Source organism: Cyprinus carpio, chromosome B20, assembly GCF_018340385.1.
Source record: "Cyprinus carpio isolate SPL01 chromosome B20, ASM1834038v1, whole genome shotgun sequence".
NCBI classification, from domain to species: domain Eukaryota; kingdom Metazoa; phylum Chordata; class Actinopteri; order Cypriniformes; family Cyprinidae; genus Cyprinus; species Cyprinus carpio.
This window is the reverse complement of record NC_056616.1, coordinates 24,777,406-24,797,462: the sequence shown is the minus strand read 5'-3', so window position 1 is coordinate 24,797,462 and position 20,057 is coordinate 24,777,406. Positions and strand designations below refer to the sequence as shown.

The window sequence follows — 20,057 nt, the reverse complement described above, 5'->3', positions numbered from 1 at the left end:
AAAAAAAAAAAAAAAAAAAAACACATAACAAAGAAATCTAATAATATGTAATCTGTCATTTCCTTCTTAAAATCCCTTTTTTCGTCCCTGTAAACCCCCCCCCCCCAATGTTTTTATGTAACATTGTTTTCTTCAAGGTGCTAAATAAACAATACGCCTGTTCCGCATGGCAGCATGACACAAACCTTAGATCACACATGCCACTGTGCACACGACACACACCACAGCGACACATACGACAGAACACATAAAACTTTATGATATGAATAAGTAAAATCACACAGAGAGAATGAGAGAGATGCGAAAGAGTGCATGGAAACACTGCTAAAAATGCATTAACTCTGCCAAATGTGTGAATATGATACAATAAATTAAATCTAATCGAATCTAAAAACAGTAAACATAACAAAAAGTATACATTTTTTGATATGTGTTTTTTAATGTTGCTTACAATCATTGTTCATTGGAGCCTATGTGCATTCACCTAGAAAACTGGGCCAAGTTTTAGTTAAATATAACCCTGTTTCAACACATGCAAAAAACTATCTAAATAAGACTGTACAACCACTAAAAAAAATATCAGGTAAAGAATGCACAAAAACCAGCTTACACGTAGCATTGTGGGACACAGCTATCAACAAATTGTATGTCTTTTTGCTTAGTTAACCTATTGCACTCTGTGTATTGCAGTACTGCAAAATGCATTGTGGACGAGTTTTTTTGAGATTATTCTGAATAATTTGAATCCAATTTACCAATTATCTAATTTACCGCAAATATAACATACGAATACCGTCAATGTCTATGAACAAGCGGAAGAAAATTAATTCCTACAATCAAGCATATGTGTTTACAAATAAAAAAAAGTCAAGCTAATATGTGATGTATCTGTTATCGACTAAAGCAAAAGATTCCGACAGCAAGACTGAAGCAGAATATACAAAATGATTCAAATGTAAAACATGCAAAAATATTAACATAATAAATAAAAAAGTGAAACCCACCCCCTGCCATCCCCCCCCCCCCCCTAACTCACTACTCGTAACCTACCATTAAATAACATGACATTTTTGCATCAAGTCATTTGGCTCTATCCCTGCAAGCATGAGCAATAAAAAAACAGTAACTTATGTTAATTTGTTCTTCTACGCACTGCAATTATGAGCAATGTATGACGACATTTTGCAATCAGTTTTTCTCTATTAAACAAATAAAACCAAAAATTAAAAACATTACTACACTATGAACACAATTATCGACCCCATTTATCTTCCAAATCCGACTCTATAAAAGCTTTTTCTCTATGCACTGCATTATGAGCAACATTGTGTCAGTTAAAGTTATCTGTACGCCACAAATTAGAAAGAATGAAAGGTGTGAAAAGAGTCATTATCAGTGAGACTCACTGACTCTATGCATGCAACAGGAAGAACTGAGGATGTTTCCTCAGGTAACGTTTCTCCAGAATATAAACCCCATTACAGCATCATCAGAATCTCACTGGAGATCTTAATAAAGCAAGGATCAGGCGTATTATTGAGCGAGACAGATCCAGACTCACACAGAGCCAGAAAATACCACAGAGAGAAACACTGAGACACAGTAAAGTAAAGTAAAATATTATGCAAAATTAAAACTATGTATGTACGTACGTGTGTATGTTTGTGCGAAAATGATCATTTATTTAATTTTTATTATATTTATCCTTATATTAAAAATAAATTATGTGAACAAATAATATTATTAACTGTTAATATAATTAATGTAGCTAATGTAATGAATTATTATTTATATTAATATGTTCTAATATTAAAAATTTAGACAAAATATAGAAATTTCACCCCTTTTTGAGCAACTGTGCCACAAAAAATATAAATAATACTTAAACAAAAAAAAATTTGAATTAATAATTAAATGGATTAAATAAAATATATATACTTTATTAAAAATTAATTAAAATATATAAAATATTTTTATATTTTGTGTATTTATTAATTTTACATTTTTATTAGTTTTGGGTAGTATAAAACAGTGTTTTATTAACTTGTAGTTTATTAGTTTTAGTTATTTCAGCACTTCAACCAAAAGAAAATGAAAAATGCAGCCTTGACAACTAGCTAAAGTAAGTTTATTTATTTATATATTTAATTATTATTATACTTTTTTAATTATCAGTTTAGTTTTACTTAAATATAACCCTGGTAACAGCACAAATAGCCTGCTACAGTTTGAAACTACTAGCTTCTTTCTGAATGCTGTGCCGTTTACCTACTATTTGTTAAAAAATATCATGTAAAGCAGTATGCATTCAAACACCAGTACGCTACACCGTTGCATTGTGGGACACAGCATCTCAACAAATGTGCTCTTTTGCTTAGTAAACATGCATACTGTACAAAACATCTGCATACAGTGTGCATTATAATGTTATAAATGAGAGTTGTGCACTGAGTTTTTTGAGATTATTCTGAATAATTTGTAATATATAATTATTCACGGTATTTAGAAGTGCCCACGATAACAATACCATGCATATTTACCGCAATATATCACATTACGAATACCGTCACATGTCTAGTCACAAAGAACAAGCTGAAAGAGAAATTAATTCATTCTTAAATCAATAAATTATAATTTTGCTTGTATTATGTGTTACATGAATAATTTATGAAAAAGTCAATCCCATATTGCAATGTGATGAGTTCATTGAGAAAAAAAAGGAGGGTTGAAGAAAAAAAAACTGGACTATTTGTTTCTAATATTTGTGTGTAGAACATATTTCCATACAGTAAATTCCACACTGCATGAATTAAGTCACGGCCTGAACATAAAGAGCGTTATTTGTGTGTCTTATAGAGCTGATGCTCCAAATGAGTCAATCATGACTAATGATTACATTAATATTGAATATTTAAATATTTTTGCCTTTAATATTTTAATTAATATTAACTTAAATAATAATTTACATAAATAAAAATTTACTTCTTAAATTTACATTTACTTTAATATACACTTATATAATATATACATAAATATAAATTTACTCATTTTATTTTTTAAATAATCATTCACATAAATAAATAAATATTTACTTTAATATACACTTAAATCTATCTATTTTTTCAATTTTTACTTCAATTTTTACTTAATTATTCATTCATGTAAATTACTAAATATTTACTTATAATATATAGTTAAATATTTATTTACATTTTAAATTATTTAAATATTTATTCACATAACTATATATTTACTTTAATACATATTTAAATATGTTTACTTTTTAAACTACTTAATTAATTTATTTACTTAAATGACTAAAAAAATTAAACAAAACAAACAAAACAATAAATACAATAAATAAACAAAATAAACACACACATGAATAAATAAAAATGAAATAATTATATTAATATTTACTTAAATATTCAGTCAAATAAATGAATAATTTACTTGTGGTTGTAAATAAATGTTTAAATTAATATTTACTTAAATATGTATTCATATAAATAAATGAACAGTGATTATGAGAGTCTCTGGTGTGTTTCACGTGAGCCGGATGTGGATCAGTTTCCGCTCCGTCACTCAGGAAGCTCCACTGCATCAGGACTTAATACACATGGTTTATATTATAAATACTCTGATGCCATCTAACCAATGAAAAGGCTAAAAAGCATATATAAATAATCTTATGCCAACAAAACAAATAAAATACAATATTATCTTGATAACATTTTTTTATATTTTGCAATAAAAAACATACAATTTCTTAAAATACAAAAAATCAATTTAATAAATTTTACAAAAAAAATAAAAACAATATATAAATAATAAATATCTAATATAAAAAGTTATAATATTATATCTTAATATAAATTCTAAATACATAAAAAATTCATATCTTAATATATATTCTACATTTGTAAAATATTTGGTGTCATTAAAATACATTAAATATTTTAATTAAACACAGCATAAATCAATTTTAAATACATGCAAAATGCAAAATACAAAATACATGCACACATGTGCATAAAATTTGAGGGAAAAAATGTGTTTAATTTATATTAACAAAGTCAATGCAAAAATCCTGATTGAAAAATAGAATAATTCATAAAGACTCAGACATGTTTGTGAGATTCACCCACATGAATTGCACAAACTGTCCCGGCGATCGATGAACTGAAAAGAAATACATGCAAACAAGAATGTCCTACTTGTCCTGGAACATGAACTGTTATTTCAGAGACTATTTGACGCTACAATTCCCCAAAACAGGTCAGATTCCTCTCATTTCGTTTTGTGTCTGATAATAGTTCTTTGTCACATCAACCTGTGTTCATTATGCAAGCGGCATCACAAAGCTGGAGGAAACTAAAGTGGGTCACTGGCTGCACAAACGCTTCTTCAACATCATAGCAATAAATGAATAAACTACAAACCACAGATGGACAGAAACTGGAAGCTGTAGATGCTATAGCACGGTGGAAAACCCTTTTGATGTTTATACGGGTAAAAGCCGATAAAACACCAACCAGTAGCTGTTCATAATGCTGTTTACTAAGGCAAAGGTCACTAGTATTAGTGCTTATACTGTACTTAATTGTGATATTACTTTTCTAGATGATCTCACTTACATGACACATCACATTTTCTTACCCTCATAATGCATTTGGTAAATTTCGACCCAGAAGAGATGCATTCGAATTTCTAGAAAACACATTGTTTTAGTTATGCAACAAAACTTTGTTTTAAAAAACTCTAAAAGACCCAAAAAACAAAAATATTATATATATATATATTTTTTTATAAGATATAACAACATAAAAAAAAATTTTGCGTTTTTGGGTCTTTTTGGCCCTGGTGTGTATGTATGGAACACCATTAGTGTCAAAAACACTTTCTGTTAAATTATCTATGAAGTTATATTAGCGTCAAAAACTTTTGTAAAATATATTAAGCCTTTTTTCCCCATGTCTCTCACAACTCTTGGAAAAATGTTTTTGTTGATGAACATTAATATGTATGTCTATTGATGAAGTAGTGCAGCATGAAAAACTGATGAATAAGAATTTCTATTAAAAAAACGTTCTCAGTAATAAAAAAAAAATATAAAAACTCCAAAAAACCCAAAAAACACACATCTTTTTTTTCATATTTTTTGCAGATTTTTCAAAATTTTTTTATTAATGATATAAAAACATTATAAAATAATTCCTCGTGTTTGGGTCTTTTTGACCTGGGTGTGTATGGAACACCATTAGTGTCAAAAACACTTTCTGTTAAATTATCTATTAAGTTATTTTAGTGTCAAAATATTTTTGTAATATATATTTTGCCTTTTTTCCACATCTCTCACTACTCTTGGAACTGAATGTTGTTGAACATTAACATGTACGATGAAGCAGTGCAGCAAGAAAAAAAAGATCACTTTTTTTTATCTGAAAGTGAAAGTTCATGCAAGTAAAATTAATGTACTCTGTTTGAAAGCTTTTCATAGTAATATTTATGTTTTGTTAGAAATATGTAGCTTTTATACTGTAAATGTGGCATGTTTTTAAGCAACCATGAGTTATAAATTCAAAAGAATTTAACTCTATTCATTCCATTGGGGTTAATACTGGAAATTCTCAGACTATATGTTTTTATAAATTCAATACAATGACATATTCAAATAAGACTTATCATCAATATATAAATATATATATAAATAGTTTTTTTTTTTTTTGGTGTTGTTCATGTGTATTTGAAACTAAAACAAAAAAAAGAATAAAAAAAACTTTATTAATCAAAAAGGAGTAAATGCAGAAATAGCATATGGTAGTATTCAAAACCTTGACATTTTTTTCAGATTCACTCATTAATGAATTATGTTTATGATAAGATACGACATGGTTTAAGTTGAAAATACACCGCTCAAAAAAATTAAAGGAACACATTTTAATCAGAGTATTGCATCAAGTTAATTAAATGATGTTTTATTAACAAGGTTCGGGAGGAGCACGTCAGATACTTAGCCTAATTAGCACAGGTGGAGCTCACTTAAGATAATCAACACTAGGACATAAATACAGCTGACTTACCCCTATCCAGATGACGGTTTATCAGCATTCGGTTTTTTGCACCTTTTGCCATTATATGGCAGACTCATCTTCTCTCATTTAGACGACGAGGTCTATATTGGGGATTTTTCAGTTCTCTGGCCAATCTGCCGGGCCCAGGATCGCTCCTTCTCCGCCAGACACCGCCGCGAGCTCCGAGCTCTATTGCAGCCACTGCTCTGCTCAACCAGCCACACGCTCCCCACGACGCCGAGGCTTAACCTCACATCTACCGGCGTCACGTCCAATTTTTCCCCGGCGTCCTTTTATCTAAAGGCTGTGCCTACAATTCCTCCAATCGGAAAGTGGACCGCACGTAATCCCGAGGCAAACAGCGATTAATTCCGACGCTCCGTCCTCGCGAAGGTAAACAAAGCGGATCTGTACAATCTAAGTTATTAGTCTCCAAGCAATCAGCCAAACCTCACTCCTAAATCCACAACAGCAGGGCGGCCAATATATCAGGCAAAACTCGCAAGGCCCTGAACTCGCCTCGCTCGACACCTCCATTGCCCCGCAGCACACAAAACCCGGCTCTCCTTAAGCGCGAGCTCGCAGCGGCAGGCTTCCAACGAGCCTGGGCCGCCCCGCCGATCTCACCGCAGCAAAGCCTCACTGGCTTCCCGCTTCAACTCAACCTTTTACCGTGGCTCATCCGGCCGCAGCGGCATCATGCAGCTCAAGCTCTTGCGCTAGCGGCACAGTAAGTGTTGCAAATACATTTTTAGGTAAGTCGCTAAAAGGTGTCATTGGTTGCTGAAAGTTGTTAAAGGGATAGTTCACCCAAAAATGAAAATTATGTCATTAATGACTCACCCTCATGTCGTTCCAAACCCGTGAGACCTCCGTTCATCCTCGGAACACAGTATAAGATATTTTAGATTTAGTCCGAGAGCTTTCTGTCCCTCCATTGAGAATGTATGTACGGTATACTGTCCACGTCCAGAAAGGTAATAAAAAGCATCTTCAAAGTAGTCCATGTGACATCAGAGGGTCCGTTAGAATTTTTTGAAGCATCGAAAATACATTTTGGTCCAAAAATATTAAAAACTACGACTTTATTCAGCATTGACTTCTCTCCCGGGTCTGTTGTGAGCGCGTTCACAGCACTGCAGTTTAGTGATATCCGGTTCGCGAACGAATCACTCGATGTAACCGGATCTTCTTGAACCAGTTCGGCAAATCGAACTGAATCGTTTGAAACGGTTCGCGTCAACAATAAGCATTAATCCACAAATGACTTAAGCTGTTAACTTTTTTAACATGGCTGACACTCCCTCTGAGTTCAAATAAACCAATATCCCGGAGTAATTCATTTACTCAAACACAGTACACGGACTGAACTGCTGTAAAGAGAGAACTGAAGATGAACACGAGCCGAGCCAGATAACGAACGAAACATTGACTCGTTCTCGAGTCAAGAACCGTTTCTGTCGGACGCGTGCGATTCGAGAACCGAGGAGCTGATGATACTGCGCATGCGTGAAGCAGACTGACACACAACGCGTCTGAACCGAACTGGTTCTTTTGGTGATTGATTCTGAACTGATTCTGTGCTAATGTTATGAGCGCGGGTAAACCGAAGGCTTGAATCAAGGGCAATCATCGCCAATGAAGTCATTACGTCGAACGCAAAAGAACTGGTGAACCGTTTTCGGCAACCGGTTTATTGAATCAAACTGTCCCAAAGAACCGGTTCGCGGAAAAGAACAGAACTTCCCATCACTACCGGTGATCCGAAAACCGATGCAACCGGTTCTTGACTCGAGAACGAGTCAATGTTTCGTTCGTTATCTGGCTCGGCTCGTGTTCATCTTCACTTCTCTCTTCACAGCAGTTCAGTCCGTGTACTGTTTGAGTAAATGAATTACTCCGGGATATTGGTTTATTTGAACTCAGAGGGAGTGTCAGCCATGTTAAAAAAGTTATCAGCTAAAGTCATTTGTGTGGATTAATGCTTATTGTTGACGCGAACCGTTTCAAACGATTCAGTTCGATTTGGTGAACTGGTTCAAGAAGATCCGGTACACATCGAGTGATTCGTTCGCGAACCGGGATATCACTAAACTGCAGTGCTGGTGAACGCGCTCTCAACAGACCCGGGAGAGAAGTCAATGCTGAATAAAGTCGTAGTTTTTGATATTTTGGACCAAAATGTATTTTCGATGCTTCAAAAAATTCTAACGGACCCTCTGATGTCACATGGACTACTTTGAAGATGTTTTTATTACCTTTCTGGACGTGGACAGTATACCGTACAAACATTCTCAGTGGAGGGACAGAAAGCTCTCGGACTAAATCTAAAATATCTTATACTGTGTTCCGAAGATGAATGGACTCACCACTTTTTCACAACAACATGATGATTAATCAATAATCACATAATTTTCATTTTTGGGTGAACTATCCCTTTAAAGACGTTGTGACACGAGGATCTTGATATTATTTTCAGCCACATCGCAAACTGCATAGAATACAAATAAATTTCTAAGATTTTCTTAATTTCGCGAGTATTTTTTTCCTGTATTTTAAATTCACTACACTTTTAAATTATTATTTTACCATTTTAATGAAATATATATTTGTATTTTATTATTTACTTTAACGGTATTTTATTTATTGAGAATATTATTTAACATTATGTAATTACATTTTTGTAAATATTACTTGTTAGAAAAAGTTTTTATTTACAGTACTTATTATTATTATTATTATTATTATTATTATTATTATTATTATTATTATATATAGCGAAACTACAATCACTTCAGCAACATGAACCGTTTTTTGTGACACCAGTAAAAACAAAGCAGTAAACCTGAAGCTGAGAGAGTCTGAAAATCACCTGATCACCGAGCAATGGCAGAATCAGATGCACAGCAGTGTTTGCATCTGTTTTTGGCTGCCAGGTCTTTGTTTTTGAGAATATCCACTGTTAAAGGTGCGATAATTGCGAGTGTGTTTGAGCGATCGTCCTCTGCATGTGCCGCATAATTAAGCACTGAGCGTAATTACACTTGTTTCTCATTATCCTCAAGGCCAGTTCAGGATCTTTCTAATTAAAAAAAGCTGAGATGAGAACTGAGACGAGCGACATTAATACACGTTCATCCACAAAACATCACATGGAAATGCCTGACAGTCCAGCGAATCTCCGGCATGCTCATGAAACAATTCATTACAATTGTTTTAGTGCAGGAAACATTGTACAAAAGACACAATAAAAAGATTCAGAGGAGTAAAATGTTTTATTATTTTATTAACATTTCCATTACATTTATCCAATTGGCAGACATGTTAACCAAAGCTTTGTGGGCTACAATAATACTTTTTCATTAATTATTTAATTTGTAATTTATTTTATTAGATAATTTTGGTAATTTATTTAATTGTATTATTTTTATTTAATTCTATTTTATTTAATTTTATAATATTTTAATTAATTTATCATTTTATATTATTTTAATTAAATGCATTATGATTTTTCTCTTACATTTACACCAGATTTATCAATCAGACATTTGAATAAATTGATTCAGTAGAGTAAAGGTGAATTTCAAGAATATGCCAAGATCTCACTCCAAAACCATTACATTTTACTTTAAAAACAGTCAAAAAAAAAAAAGTGATGGTCCTAAAATGGGTTTGTTTTTAATGACAAGAGTCTTCACGAAAATGTCACAATGCAAAAATGTTTTAATGGTGCTAAAATGGGTTACAGTTTTTTAATGTAATGTAATTTCTTTCTTTCGATTTTAAGTGAAAAACAACATGTGCTTGAGATTCACCTGTGTAATATTGAAATATAAGAGACCGTCCTGATGAACAGCATGTGCGCTGAACTATGATTCATTTCAGCAGAATTTACCTGAGGAGAGGTTAAATGAGACGAGGCTATAAATACAACACGAAGAACAAGAAAAGAGTCTGAAGAAGCTGTAAAACAGGCAGAAACATGAATGATGAGCCATTCAATCAAACCGCAAACCCGTTCCTTTAATTAACCAGCACGCCACAAAAAGGGATGTTCTTCCTCAGTGTTTTCCTGTCGCTTTGCAGTACAAATATCTAAATATTCTTAAATCAAGATTATTTACTGGAGATGCAAATTGACATGAGATAAGAAGTCTAACTTATGCTTAAAACAAGAACAAATATCTGTCCAAGAGGTAAGAAAAATACGTTTTCAAAAAAAAGAAAAAATCCCTTTTTGCAGTGAAACAGTATTTTTAAGAGCATCTATAATTTTTTTAGAATTTTATTTAAATTTTTTATTAATATTTACTTAAACGAACAGCTCATTCAAAAATGAAACTTCGACCAATAAACAAATATATAAATGTCTACTTTTATGGTATTTTTGTCTTTATTATAGACATGGTATAAGTCAGGGTTATTATAGTTAACTAACTAAAACAAAACCAAAAATGTTGTTACCTGAAATAAAATAACTGTAAAACATTAAAAAAAATGTAGTTTAAATAAAACATGAAATAAAATAACTAAAATGAAACATTTAAAATCATATCCTATAAAAAAAAAAAAATTTCAATTTTTTTTTTTTTTTTGAAAAAATATTTCAATTTTTTTTTTTTTTTTTAGTTTAACTTGACATTGAAATAAACTAAAACTGAAATATAATAAATAAATAAAAACTCTATACAATATATATTATATTATATTATATTATATTATATTATATTATATTATATTATATTATATTATATTATATTATATTATATTATATAAAGCAACCTAATTTAAAAGCTAAAAAAACTAAATTACTAAAACTTTAATTTCCTAATTTTACCTAAATTAAAATGGAAACTGAAAATATAAAAACTAGTGCTGTCAAACGATTAATCCCATCCAAAATAAAAGTTTTTGTTTACATAATATATGTGTGTATATTGTGTATATTTATTATGTATATATAAATATAAACACATGCAAATATTTAAGATTTTTTTATATATATATTAAATATATTTTTATATAATATAAAATATAAGAATATAAATATATAAATGTATATACATGTAAATATTCTCAAGATATATACTGTATGCGTGTGTATTTATATATACATAATAAATATACACAGTACACATACATATATATATATATATATATAAATGTGAACATCGTTTGACAGCACTAACAAAAATATAACCGAATTCTAAATATTAATAAAAGCTATAATGGTATCTCGATACTAAAATATCACAGTTACAAGCTAAAAAAAATCTTTAAAAAGCAATTTACATGCAACAAGATTAAGATATAGATATTAAATATTATATAATATTTGATCACACAGGATGTATTTTCTTTAAGATGTATGAAAATCATTAGATGTGTCTGAAATGCATAAGCGTTATCTGGCATATTAGACTGAAATAACATAAGAGCAAGTAAATAAATATTTAATCTTCGACTCGAATAACTCCAGAAGATGTCGCGGTGTCCTCCAGCGAACGCGCCGCGTTAAACACCTCGTTAACATCCATCTAAAGTGGAAATGAGACGGGGAGACCAGGTTAAAATGACCGGAGACGCTGAGAAAGGAGTCACTCATCCATTCCTGTTTCTCCTTTAATAACTTCATCTCTCTGCTCATATCAGAGAAAAAAAACACAGAATCAAACCTGACAGGCCAAGCATTTTCATTATAGAAATAGTTACTTTAAAATATGGCGGGCGATAAATGTGGGATATTCATATTGAATTTCATTTTATTATTAATGTAGACAAGAATTAAATGCATTAAAGGGGTAATAGAATATAATTACTGTATTTTTGGTGATTACGTTATATCATTTGTGCATTTATGCTAAATGTAGTTAGACTACTGTTTTTCACACAAATACGTAGAAACCCTATAATAACAGGGGTTTTCAAAGTCACTGGGCTGCAGCTAAATTTGCGTTTTAATGACACACACACAGTTCAGTCTAGGGCTGCATGATATATAGCCTGCCAACATTAATTATGAACTGCAATATTCTTAGTGCGATTTTTGAATCTCAATTAAGTCGTGCATGAGTTGTAATGACATTACAACATTATTAATGAGAAGAAACTCGCTCACTTCACTGTGCTGTGTTCTGCATGAGAGTGCATACATCGGAAAATTCAAATGTTACGAAAACTGTCTCAAGTAGGTTATGTTCATTCAGTTCTATTGTCTGTTTGAACTCGGTGCTGTATTCGTTCCTTCATATGCATTTGGCTACAGACCAATAAGGAAACGGTCTGTAAAAAGCATTTCACATGTGAGAAGGGCACACACACGGGGTTAATTGCAACACTACAGGATTGAAACATTTCCACTTAACAAAACTGACAAAAATTCGTATTATTTCCTTCCCATATCAATTTTATATAAGGAAAAAAAAATATTCCAGTTCAAAAATCTTTTGAAGATATTGCTGAACATTTATTTAACCATTGCAAAATTAAATTTCTGGCTGAAGTAGGCTAAATTTGTCATCTTTGTTTTTAGTGTTTATTTAAAATGAGACACATCTGTTTTTTATATTATTTTATTTTATTTTTTTACCTATTTTACGATTATTTTAATCTCCAAAAGGTTTTAGACAGTTCTGCTTTGCTTCTTATGCTTTGCTAAAACGTGTTGGGTTGTGCTTTGCTCTCATCTACACACCCACACTCATACTCACACTCACACTGACACTGACACACCCATAAACACACCCACACTCACACTCATACTCACACCCATACTCACACTCTCACATTCACACTCACACTCACACTCACACACCCATAAACACACCCACACCCACACTCACACTCACACTGACACTCATACACTCACACTCACACTCACACACCCATAAACACACCCACACTCACACTCATACACTCACACTCATACTCACACTCACACACACACACACACACACACACACACCCATAAACACACTCATACACTCACACTCACACACCCATAAACACACCCACACTCATACTCACACTCATACACTCACACCCACACTCACACTCATACACTCACACTCATACACTCACACACACACACCCATAAACACACTCATACACTCACACTCACACACCCATAAACACACCCACACCCACACTCATACTCACACTCACACTCATACTCACACTCACACTCATACACTCACACTCCCATAAACACACCCACACTCACACTCATACACTCACACTCATACACCCATAAACACACCCACACTCATACTCACACTCACACTCATACACTCACACCCACACTCATACACTCACACACCCATAAACACACCCACACCCACACTCACACTCATACACTCACACACTCACACCCATAAACACACTCACACTCACACCCACACTCCCACTCACACACACACACTCACATCCACACCCACACTCATACTCACACTCACACTCATACTCACACTCACACACTCACACTCCCATAAACACACCCACACTCACACTCATACACTCACACTCACACACCCATAAACACACCCTCACACTCATACACTCACACTCACACACCCATAAACACACCCACACCCACACTCATACTCACACTCATACACTCACACTCACACACCCATAAACACACCCACACTCATACTCACACTCACACTCATACACTCACACCCACACTCATACACTCACACACCCATAAACACACCCACACCCACACTCACACTCATACACTCACACTCACACTGACACTCATACTCACACACCCATAAACACACTCACACTCACACCCACACTCCCACTCACACACACACACTCACATCCACACCCACACTCATACACTCACACTCATACACTCACACTCACACACCCATAAACACACCCACACCCACACTCATACTCACACTCATACACTCACACTCACACACCCATAAACACACCCACACTCATACTCACACTCACACTCATACACTCACACCCACACACCCATAAACACACCCACACCCACACCCACACTCATACTCACACTCATACACTCACACTCATACACTCACACTCACACACCCATAAACACACTCACACTCACACCCACACTCCCACTCACACACACACACTCACATCCACACTCACGCTCATACTCACACTCACACTCATACACTCACACACCCATAAACACACCCACACTCACACTCATACACTCACACTCACACTGACACTCATACACTCACACACCCATAAACACACTCACACTCACACCCACACTCCCACTCACACACACACACTCACATCCACACTCACACCCACACTCTCACACACACCCACACACTTACACTCAAACACACACCCACACTCACACTCAAACACACATACACACTTACACTCACACACACACCTACACACTTACACTCAAACACACACCCACACTTACACTCAAACACACACACACACACACACTTACACTCAAACACACACCCACACTCGTACTCACATTCACACTCAAACACACACCCACACTCACACTCATACACACATACACACACACACTCACTCATACACACACCCACACTCACACTCTCACACACACACACACCCACACACTTACACTCATACACACACCCACACTCACACTCAAACACACACCCACACTCGTACTCACATTCACACTCAAACAAACACACACACACACACACACACACACACACACACACATATACACTCACACTCACACACATATATACACTCACACAAACACTCAGTCACTCACTCACACACACACATACTCACACTCACTCACTCACACACACACCTGTTTATGTAAACCATGCAGCGTCGCTGATGGCGAAAGTGTTCACATGGGTGCAATATATTTACAACACTTGATTGGAATGCGTCGCCTTCGCCAATTAGCCAAACGGCAATTACAGCACATTTCAGGGTAACATTACATTTCACTCATATCCTAAAATCATAATGCTATTATGAGAACATCAAGCAATTTAGACCACAACATGAGCGTTTGTGCGCGCAAACCAAACTCCCACGAGGAAGCGATGACGCGGTGAGCGTCCAAATGCAGAATTATGGGAAAACAAACTGTGTGACCCAATAATATTCACCATCGACCAATGGGATTCAAGTTTGGAGATGCTGTAACCACGGAGACTAGAACTGGGTTGTTGCTATACCGACACATAGGCCTATAAAAGATCCAATCATGTCAGGAAATACAATAAATGAAACACAATAAACAAGGAAAACTCAACAATGTCATCCAAATGCAGTGTGATTTAAAAAAAAAAAAAAACTACTTATACAGCAAAACCTGACAATAAGCCACTGCATGCGGCACATTCACTCGTTTCCTGATCGATTTGGCTCTGCACAGGGCAAATCACATGTGAGATCGGCCGATTATAAATCTAATAATTATAATTCACACAAAGCGGCCCATCAGCACAAAGCCAAATATTAATAATTCATGAAGGAGAGAATGTGGTTGGAGGATATAATGGCTCACACAGGTCTCTCGCCCGCTCTCTCTCTCTCTCTCTCTCTCCAGCTCCAGACCATCATTAACTTATGAAACGTGACACATTAACATCATATTATGTAATATGCACATTTCTATAGAAGGATGTGTGGAAAAATCTTTTAAAAAAAACTAGTTATGAATGTAAAATAATTCTTTTTTGCATTACTGTAATGAGAATCTGATATTTAAATGTGCTTAATCATTAAAAATAATATCAGAAATGCAAATATATAAGCAATAAAATAAAATAAATTAGTTAAATATATATGCTACCAGTGAAAAGTTTTCTTTGTGAATATCTGTTAAGCAGTAATTTATTTCTGTGATGCGCAGCTGTATTTTCAGCATCATTACTCCAGTCTTCAGTGTCACATGATCTTCAGAAATCATTCTAATATGATGATTCGCTGCTCAGAAAACATTTCTGATTATTATCAATGTTGAAAACAGTTGTGCTGCACAGTATTTTTTGAGAAAACTGTGATACATTTTATTTTTCAGGATTCACAAACTTTTGTAATATTATAAATGTCTTCACTGTCACTTTTGATCAATTTCATGCATCTTTGATGAATAAATGTATGAAATAATTATTATTATTTTTAATTTAATACATTTTAACACTGATAATGATCAGAAATGTTTCTTGAGCAGCAAATCATCATATTAGAATGATTTCTGAAGATCATGTGACACTGAAGACTGGAGTAATGATGCTGAAAATACAGCTGCACATCACAGAAATAAATTACAGTTTAACAGAGATTCACATTGAAAGCAGATATTTTAAAAAGTAAAAATATTTAAAAAATTTTACTTAATTTTTGATCACATATATGCAGCCCTGGTGTGCAGAAGAGACTTCTTATATGATCTTACAGACTCTAAACCTGTAAATATTATATCAGTTCATATGAAAGTCACTTTACATTTGTTTTACGCACCTCTTGGTGTATCTTGCCATGTTCCAAGTGATGTACTCGATACGTGCTCTGGTGGGAGGAACTGGTTCAGGTTGATGATGGCGGGGGTAAAACTCCTCACTTAGGATCTTCTTATGCTTCCGCTTCTCTCGTTTCTGACAAAATCAAAACCACCAAACTAACAATCATCACACTGATTCCAACAGTTTAACCTCAACTTCTAACAAAAGTTTTGTTAAAAGTAATTTTTTTTCCCTAATTTATAAATGAAAAAAAAACAAAGATGTTTCAGAAGAAAATACTTTTTCAGTCTTACTACTTCAGAGTTTCACATTTAATTCAGTGTGATGATTCTTTGTAATTACTAGCAATTTCTGAATGAAAATTGTTTCAAAGTGAGTGTGCCTGGTGCGTATGTGAGTGCGCGTGAGTGTGTGTGTGTGTGCGTGTGTGTGTGTGCGAGTGCGCGTGAGTGCGAGTGCATGTGTGTGTGAGTGTGCATGTGGAGTGTGTGTGTGCATGAGTGTATGTGTGCGTGTGTGTGATTGTTCGTGTGTGTGTGTGGAGTGCGTGAGTGTGTGTGTGTGTGTGTGTGCGGAGTGCATGAGTGTGTGTGTGTGTGTGCCTAGATCATATGCATTTATTCATAAAAACACAACTTTGACAATCATTTTCTCTCTTTTCTAAAATGCAAAATTAAATAATGTATCAGAATTAATAAATACTACATTTTTACTTTGAAGAACATCAGATATTACTTGAAAATAAACCCAAAATGTTGCAGCAACGTATATATATATCATATACAAGTATCATATACAGTATATTGCCAGGGCACTACATTTTCATAAGCAAATTTCTACACTATTAATATGTTTGAATGCATAAATCATATGCATTTTTATCATGGAGAAACAACTTTTACTTCCTTTTTTAAATGCTGATTTAAATAATGATTTGGAATTAATAAATACTGCTTTTTTACTCTAAAGAAAATCAGATATTGTAAAAGAAAAAGTTACAAAATCAAATGTTCATCAAAGGTTTGCCAGGATGCTAGAATTTCGAAATCACATATCTATACCAATAATTAAATAATGAATTAGAATGCATAAGAAACGTTATATTGTGTAGACATGTAGTGGACGATGACTCAAACCCACGTCCTCCTGCTCCTCTATAGGGAGCCATGACTAATCCACGAAGAACACTAGTAAGACATTATCTGTCCGTCGCACACGTGAATGATGTGTGCTTTACACACTCAATCCTTGGGCCACATTTACACGTGCTGCTGAATGACTCCAGCGTTCACAGAAATCATTCTGCAGCCGACCGAGTCCTCCTGCGGCCCACAATGCCGTCTGCCTCCCACACACACACACACACACACTCCACTGGAGGCCACTGACAAACAAACACACACAGATAGTTTATGCTGGAGGTCAGAGTGCTCACAAACACACATGCACTTCACACACAAACTGCACACGTGTTACGACTGCATGGTCCGGCGCGCTAAACAAGCATGTGGAGTTAATTAGATCGCATTCTTAGCATGTAATGCACCTCATTTGGGTCATTAAGGCTCTTTTGTCACATGCTTTTATCTGTACGGAAAATATACAGTGAATCACACACTGAAACAAAGCAACACAAGCACATGTGTTTTCAACCTGTCATTCCAAACTGTCATGCTACAGTCTCAAACTTTGACTCAAACTTCTATTTGGGTCTTTGTTCTGTTGTATCTGGTGACAGCCAACGTGAGAGATGGGAAATGTGGACAGTAGCTTCTACTCAAAAACATCAGTGAAGAGTGCATGTGCGTTTCTTCATGTGTGCAGTTCTGTTGTATTTATAGCAAGTGCATTCGATGCTAAAAGTGTTCTTGTGAAGCACACCGAGTGCATGCATTAGATTTTGTGAAGGAAATTAATACTTTTATTCAGCAAGGAAGAATCATTTTGATCAAAAGTGCCAGTAAATACATTTATAATGTTACAAAAGATTTCTATTTCAGGTTGTTCTTTTGAACTTTATATTCATTTAAGAATCTTGAGAATTAAAATGTATCACGGGTTTCTGCAAAAACTAATAATGTTCAGGTATGTTTTTTGAGCAGTAAATCAGCATATAAGAATGATTTCTGAAGGATCCTGTGACACTGAAGAAAATTCAGATTTGTTCACAGCAATAAGTTACATTTAACAGATATCCACATAGAAAAGAATAGAATTTTTTTTTTTTTTTACAATTTAACTGTATTTTTGATCAAATACATGCAGTCTAAAAAAGACTCTTAAAAAACATACCAAACCTCAAACTTTTAAAATTTAATGCACATGAAAAGCTAAAAATGGTGGTGTTCGCAACACAACGTGACAGTCCAACAAAATATTTAATGTGAAATCATTCAAGGTGATATGATGCAGTGATAATTAATATTAATAAGGCAATAATGCAAAAAAAAAAAATGTAACAAATAGGCCTCATTTAGTATCTCATAATTATGGCTTAGTATCTCATAATTTGTACTTGGTCATAATTACGACTTAGCATCTCATAACTTAGACTTTTTATCATAATTATGACTTAGTATCACAAAATGTAAACTTTTATGTCATAATTATGACTTTGTATCTAATAATTTGGACTATTTATGTCATAATGTCTCAGTATCTCATAATTTTTACTTTGTCATAATTACGACTTAGCATCTCATAACTTAGACTTTATCATAATTATGACTTAGTGTCACAAAATGTAAACTTCTGTCATAATTATGACTTAGTATCTCATAATTTGGACTATTTATCATAATTATGACTTAGTATTTCATAATTTTGACTTTTTATGTAATATTTATAACTATTAAAATTCTTTAGTTTTATGCGTTACATTTTTTTCCTTTGTCCAGCGTACAAAATATGTTTTTCAAAGTTTGTCCTTATAAAATGAATAAACTGATCAGTAACTTGTTTTACAATCAATATTACAGATCTACAGATCTGATTTATCTTTATGCAAAGTATAATTTCCTCCTGATTTTGGGGTGAAATGGAGGACGCAGAGATTCTGGAAGGGGAAATACTGGATCTCACCTTGACAAGGTTGAGGATGATGATTGGCGATCCAAACCTCTGCAGCATCTGATCGAAGTGAAGAGGAGCGATGTGAGCGTACAGGTCGGCCTGGTCCACTGAGAGAGAGAAAAAGAGCATTTTAATAAGAACAGCTCTTTACAGAAGTTATTCACAGTCATAAGATTCATGGTCAGGATGACATGAATTCAGAGTCATTTTAAAGCAAATGAGATCACATTTCACACCATGTGTCAAATTACCAAAAACATCAAATATAAAAAATAGTTTTCAGCTAGATTTGTCTGCATTTGATTTTTATTTCCATATCTGCTTCTAAAGGCATTTCATGGTACAGATCATATTCAAACATTTAATAAAATTCTCATAAAAAGGTTCAATTCTGTGCAACTTGACAAATGAAAAAAATATTCCTCAG

The 20,057-nt window shown here is 33.8% G+C and overlaps 1 protein-coding gene across 4 annotated transcripts in view; it reads right to left on the bottom strand.

Annotated features, from left to right (window-relative positions):
- The window catches only part of fig4a (FIG4 phosphoinositide 5-phosphatase a), a 45,337-nt gene that overhangs the window by 13,456 nt on the left and 11,824 nt on the right, over positions 1 to 20,057 (bottom strand). For all 4 annotated transcript variants that reach the window (XR_006157532.1, XR_006157533.1, XR_006157534.1 and 1 more), the window contains 2 exons: positions 19,640 to 19,737; positions 16,557 to 16,690 (listed from right to left, as the gene is read on the bottom strand). Coding sequence is in view for 1 of the 4 variants with exons in the window: in XM_042747032.1 (XP_042602966.1) it covers positions 16,557 to 16,690; positions 19,640 to 19,687 (182 nt within the window). In the remaining 3 variants the exon portion in view is untranslated. The remainder of the gene's footprint in view (positions 1 to 16,556; positions 16,691 to 19,639; positions 19,738 to 20,057) is intronic.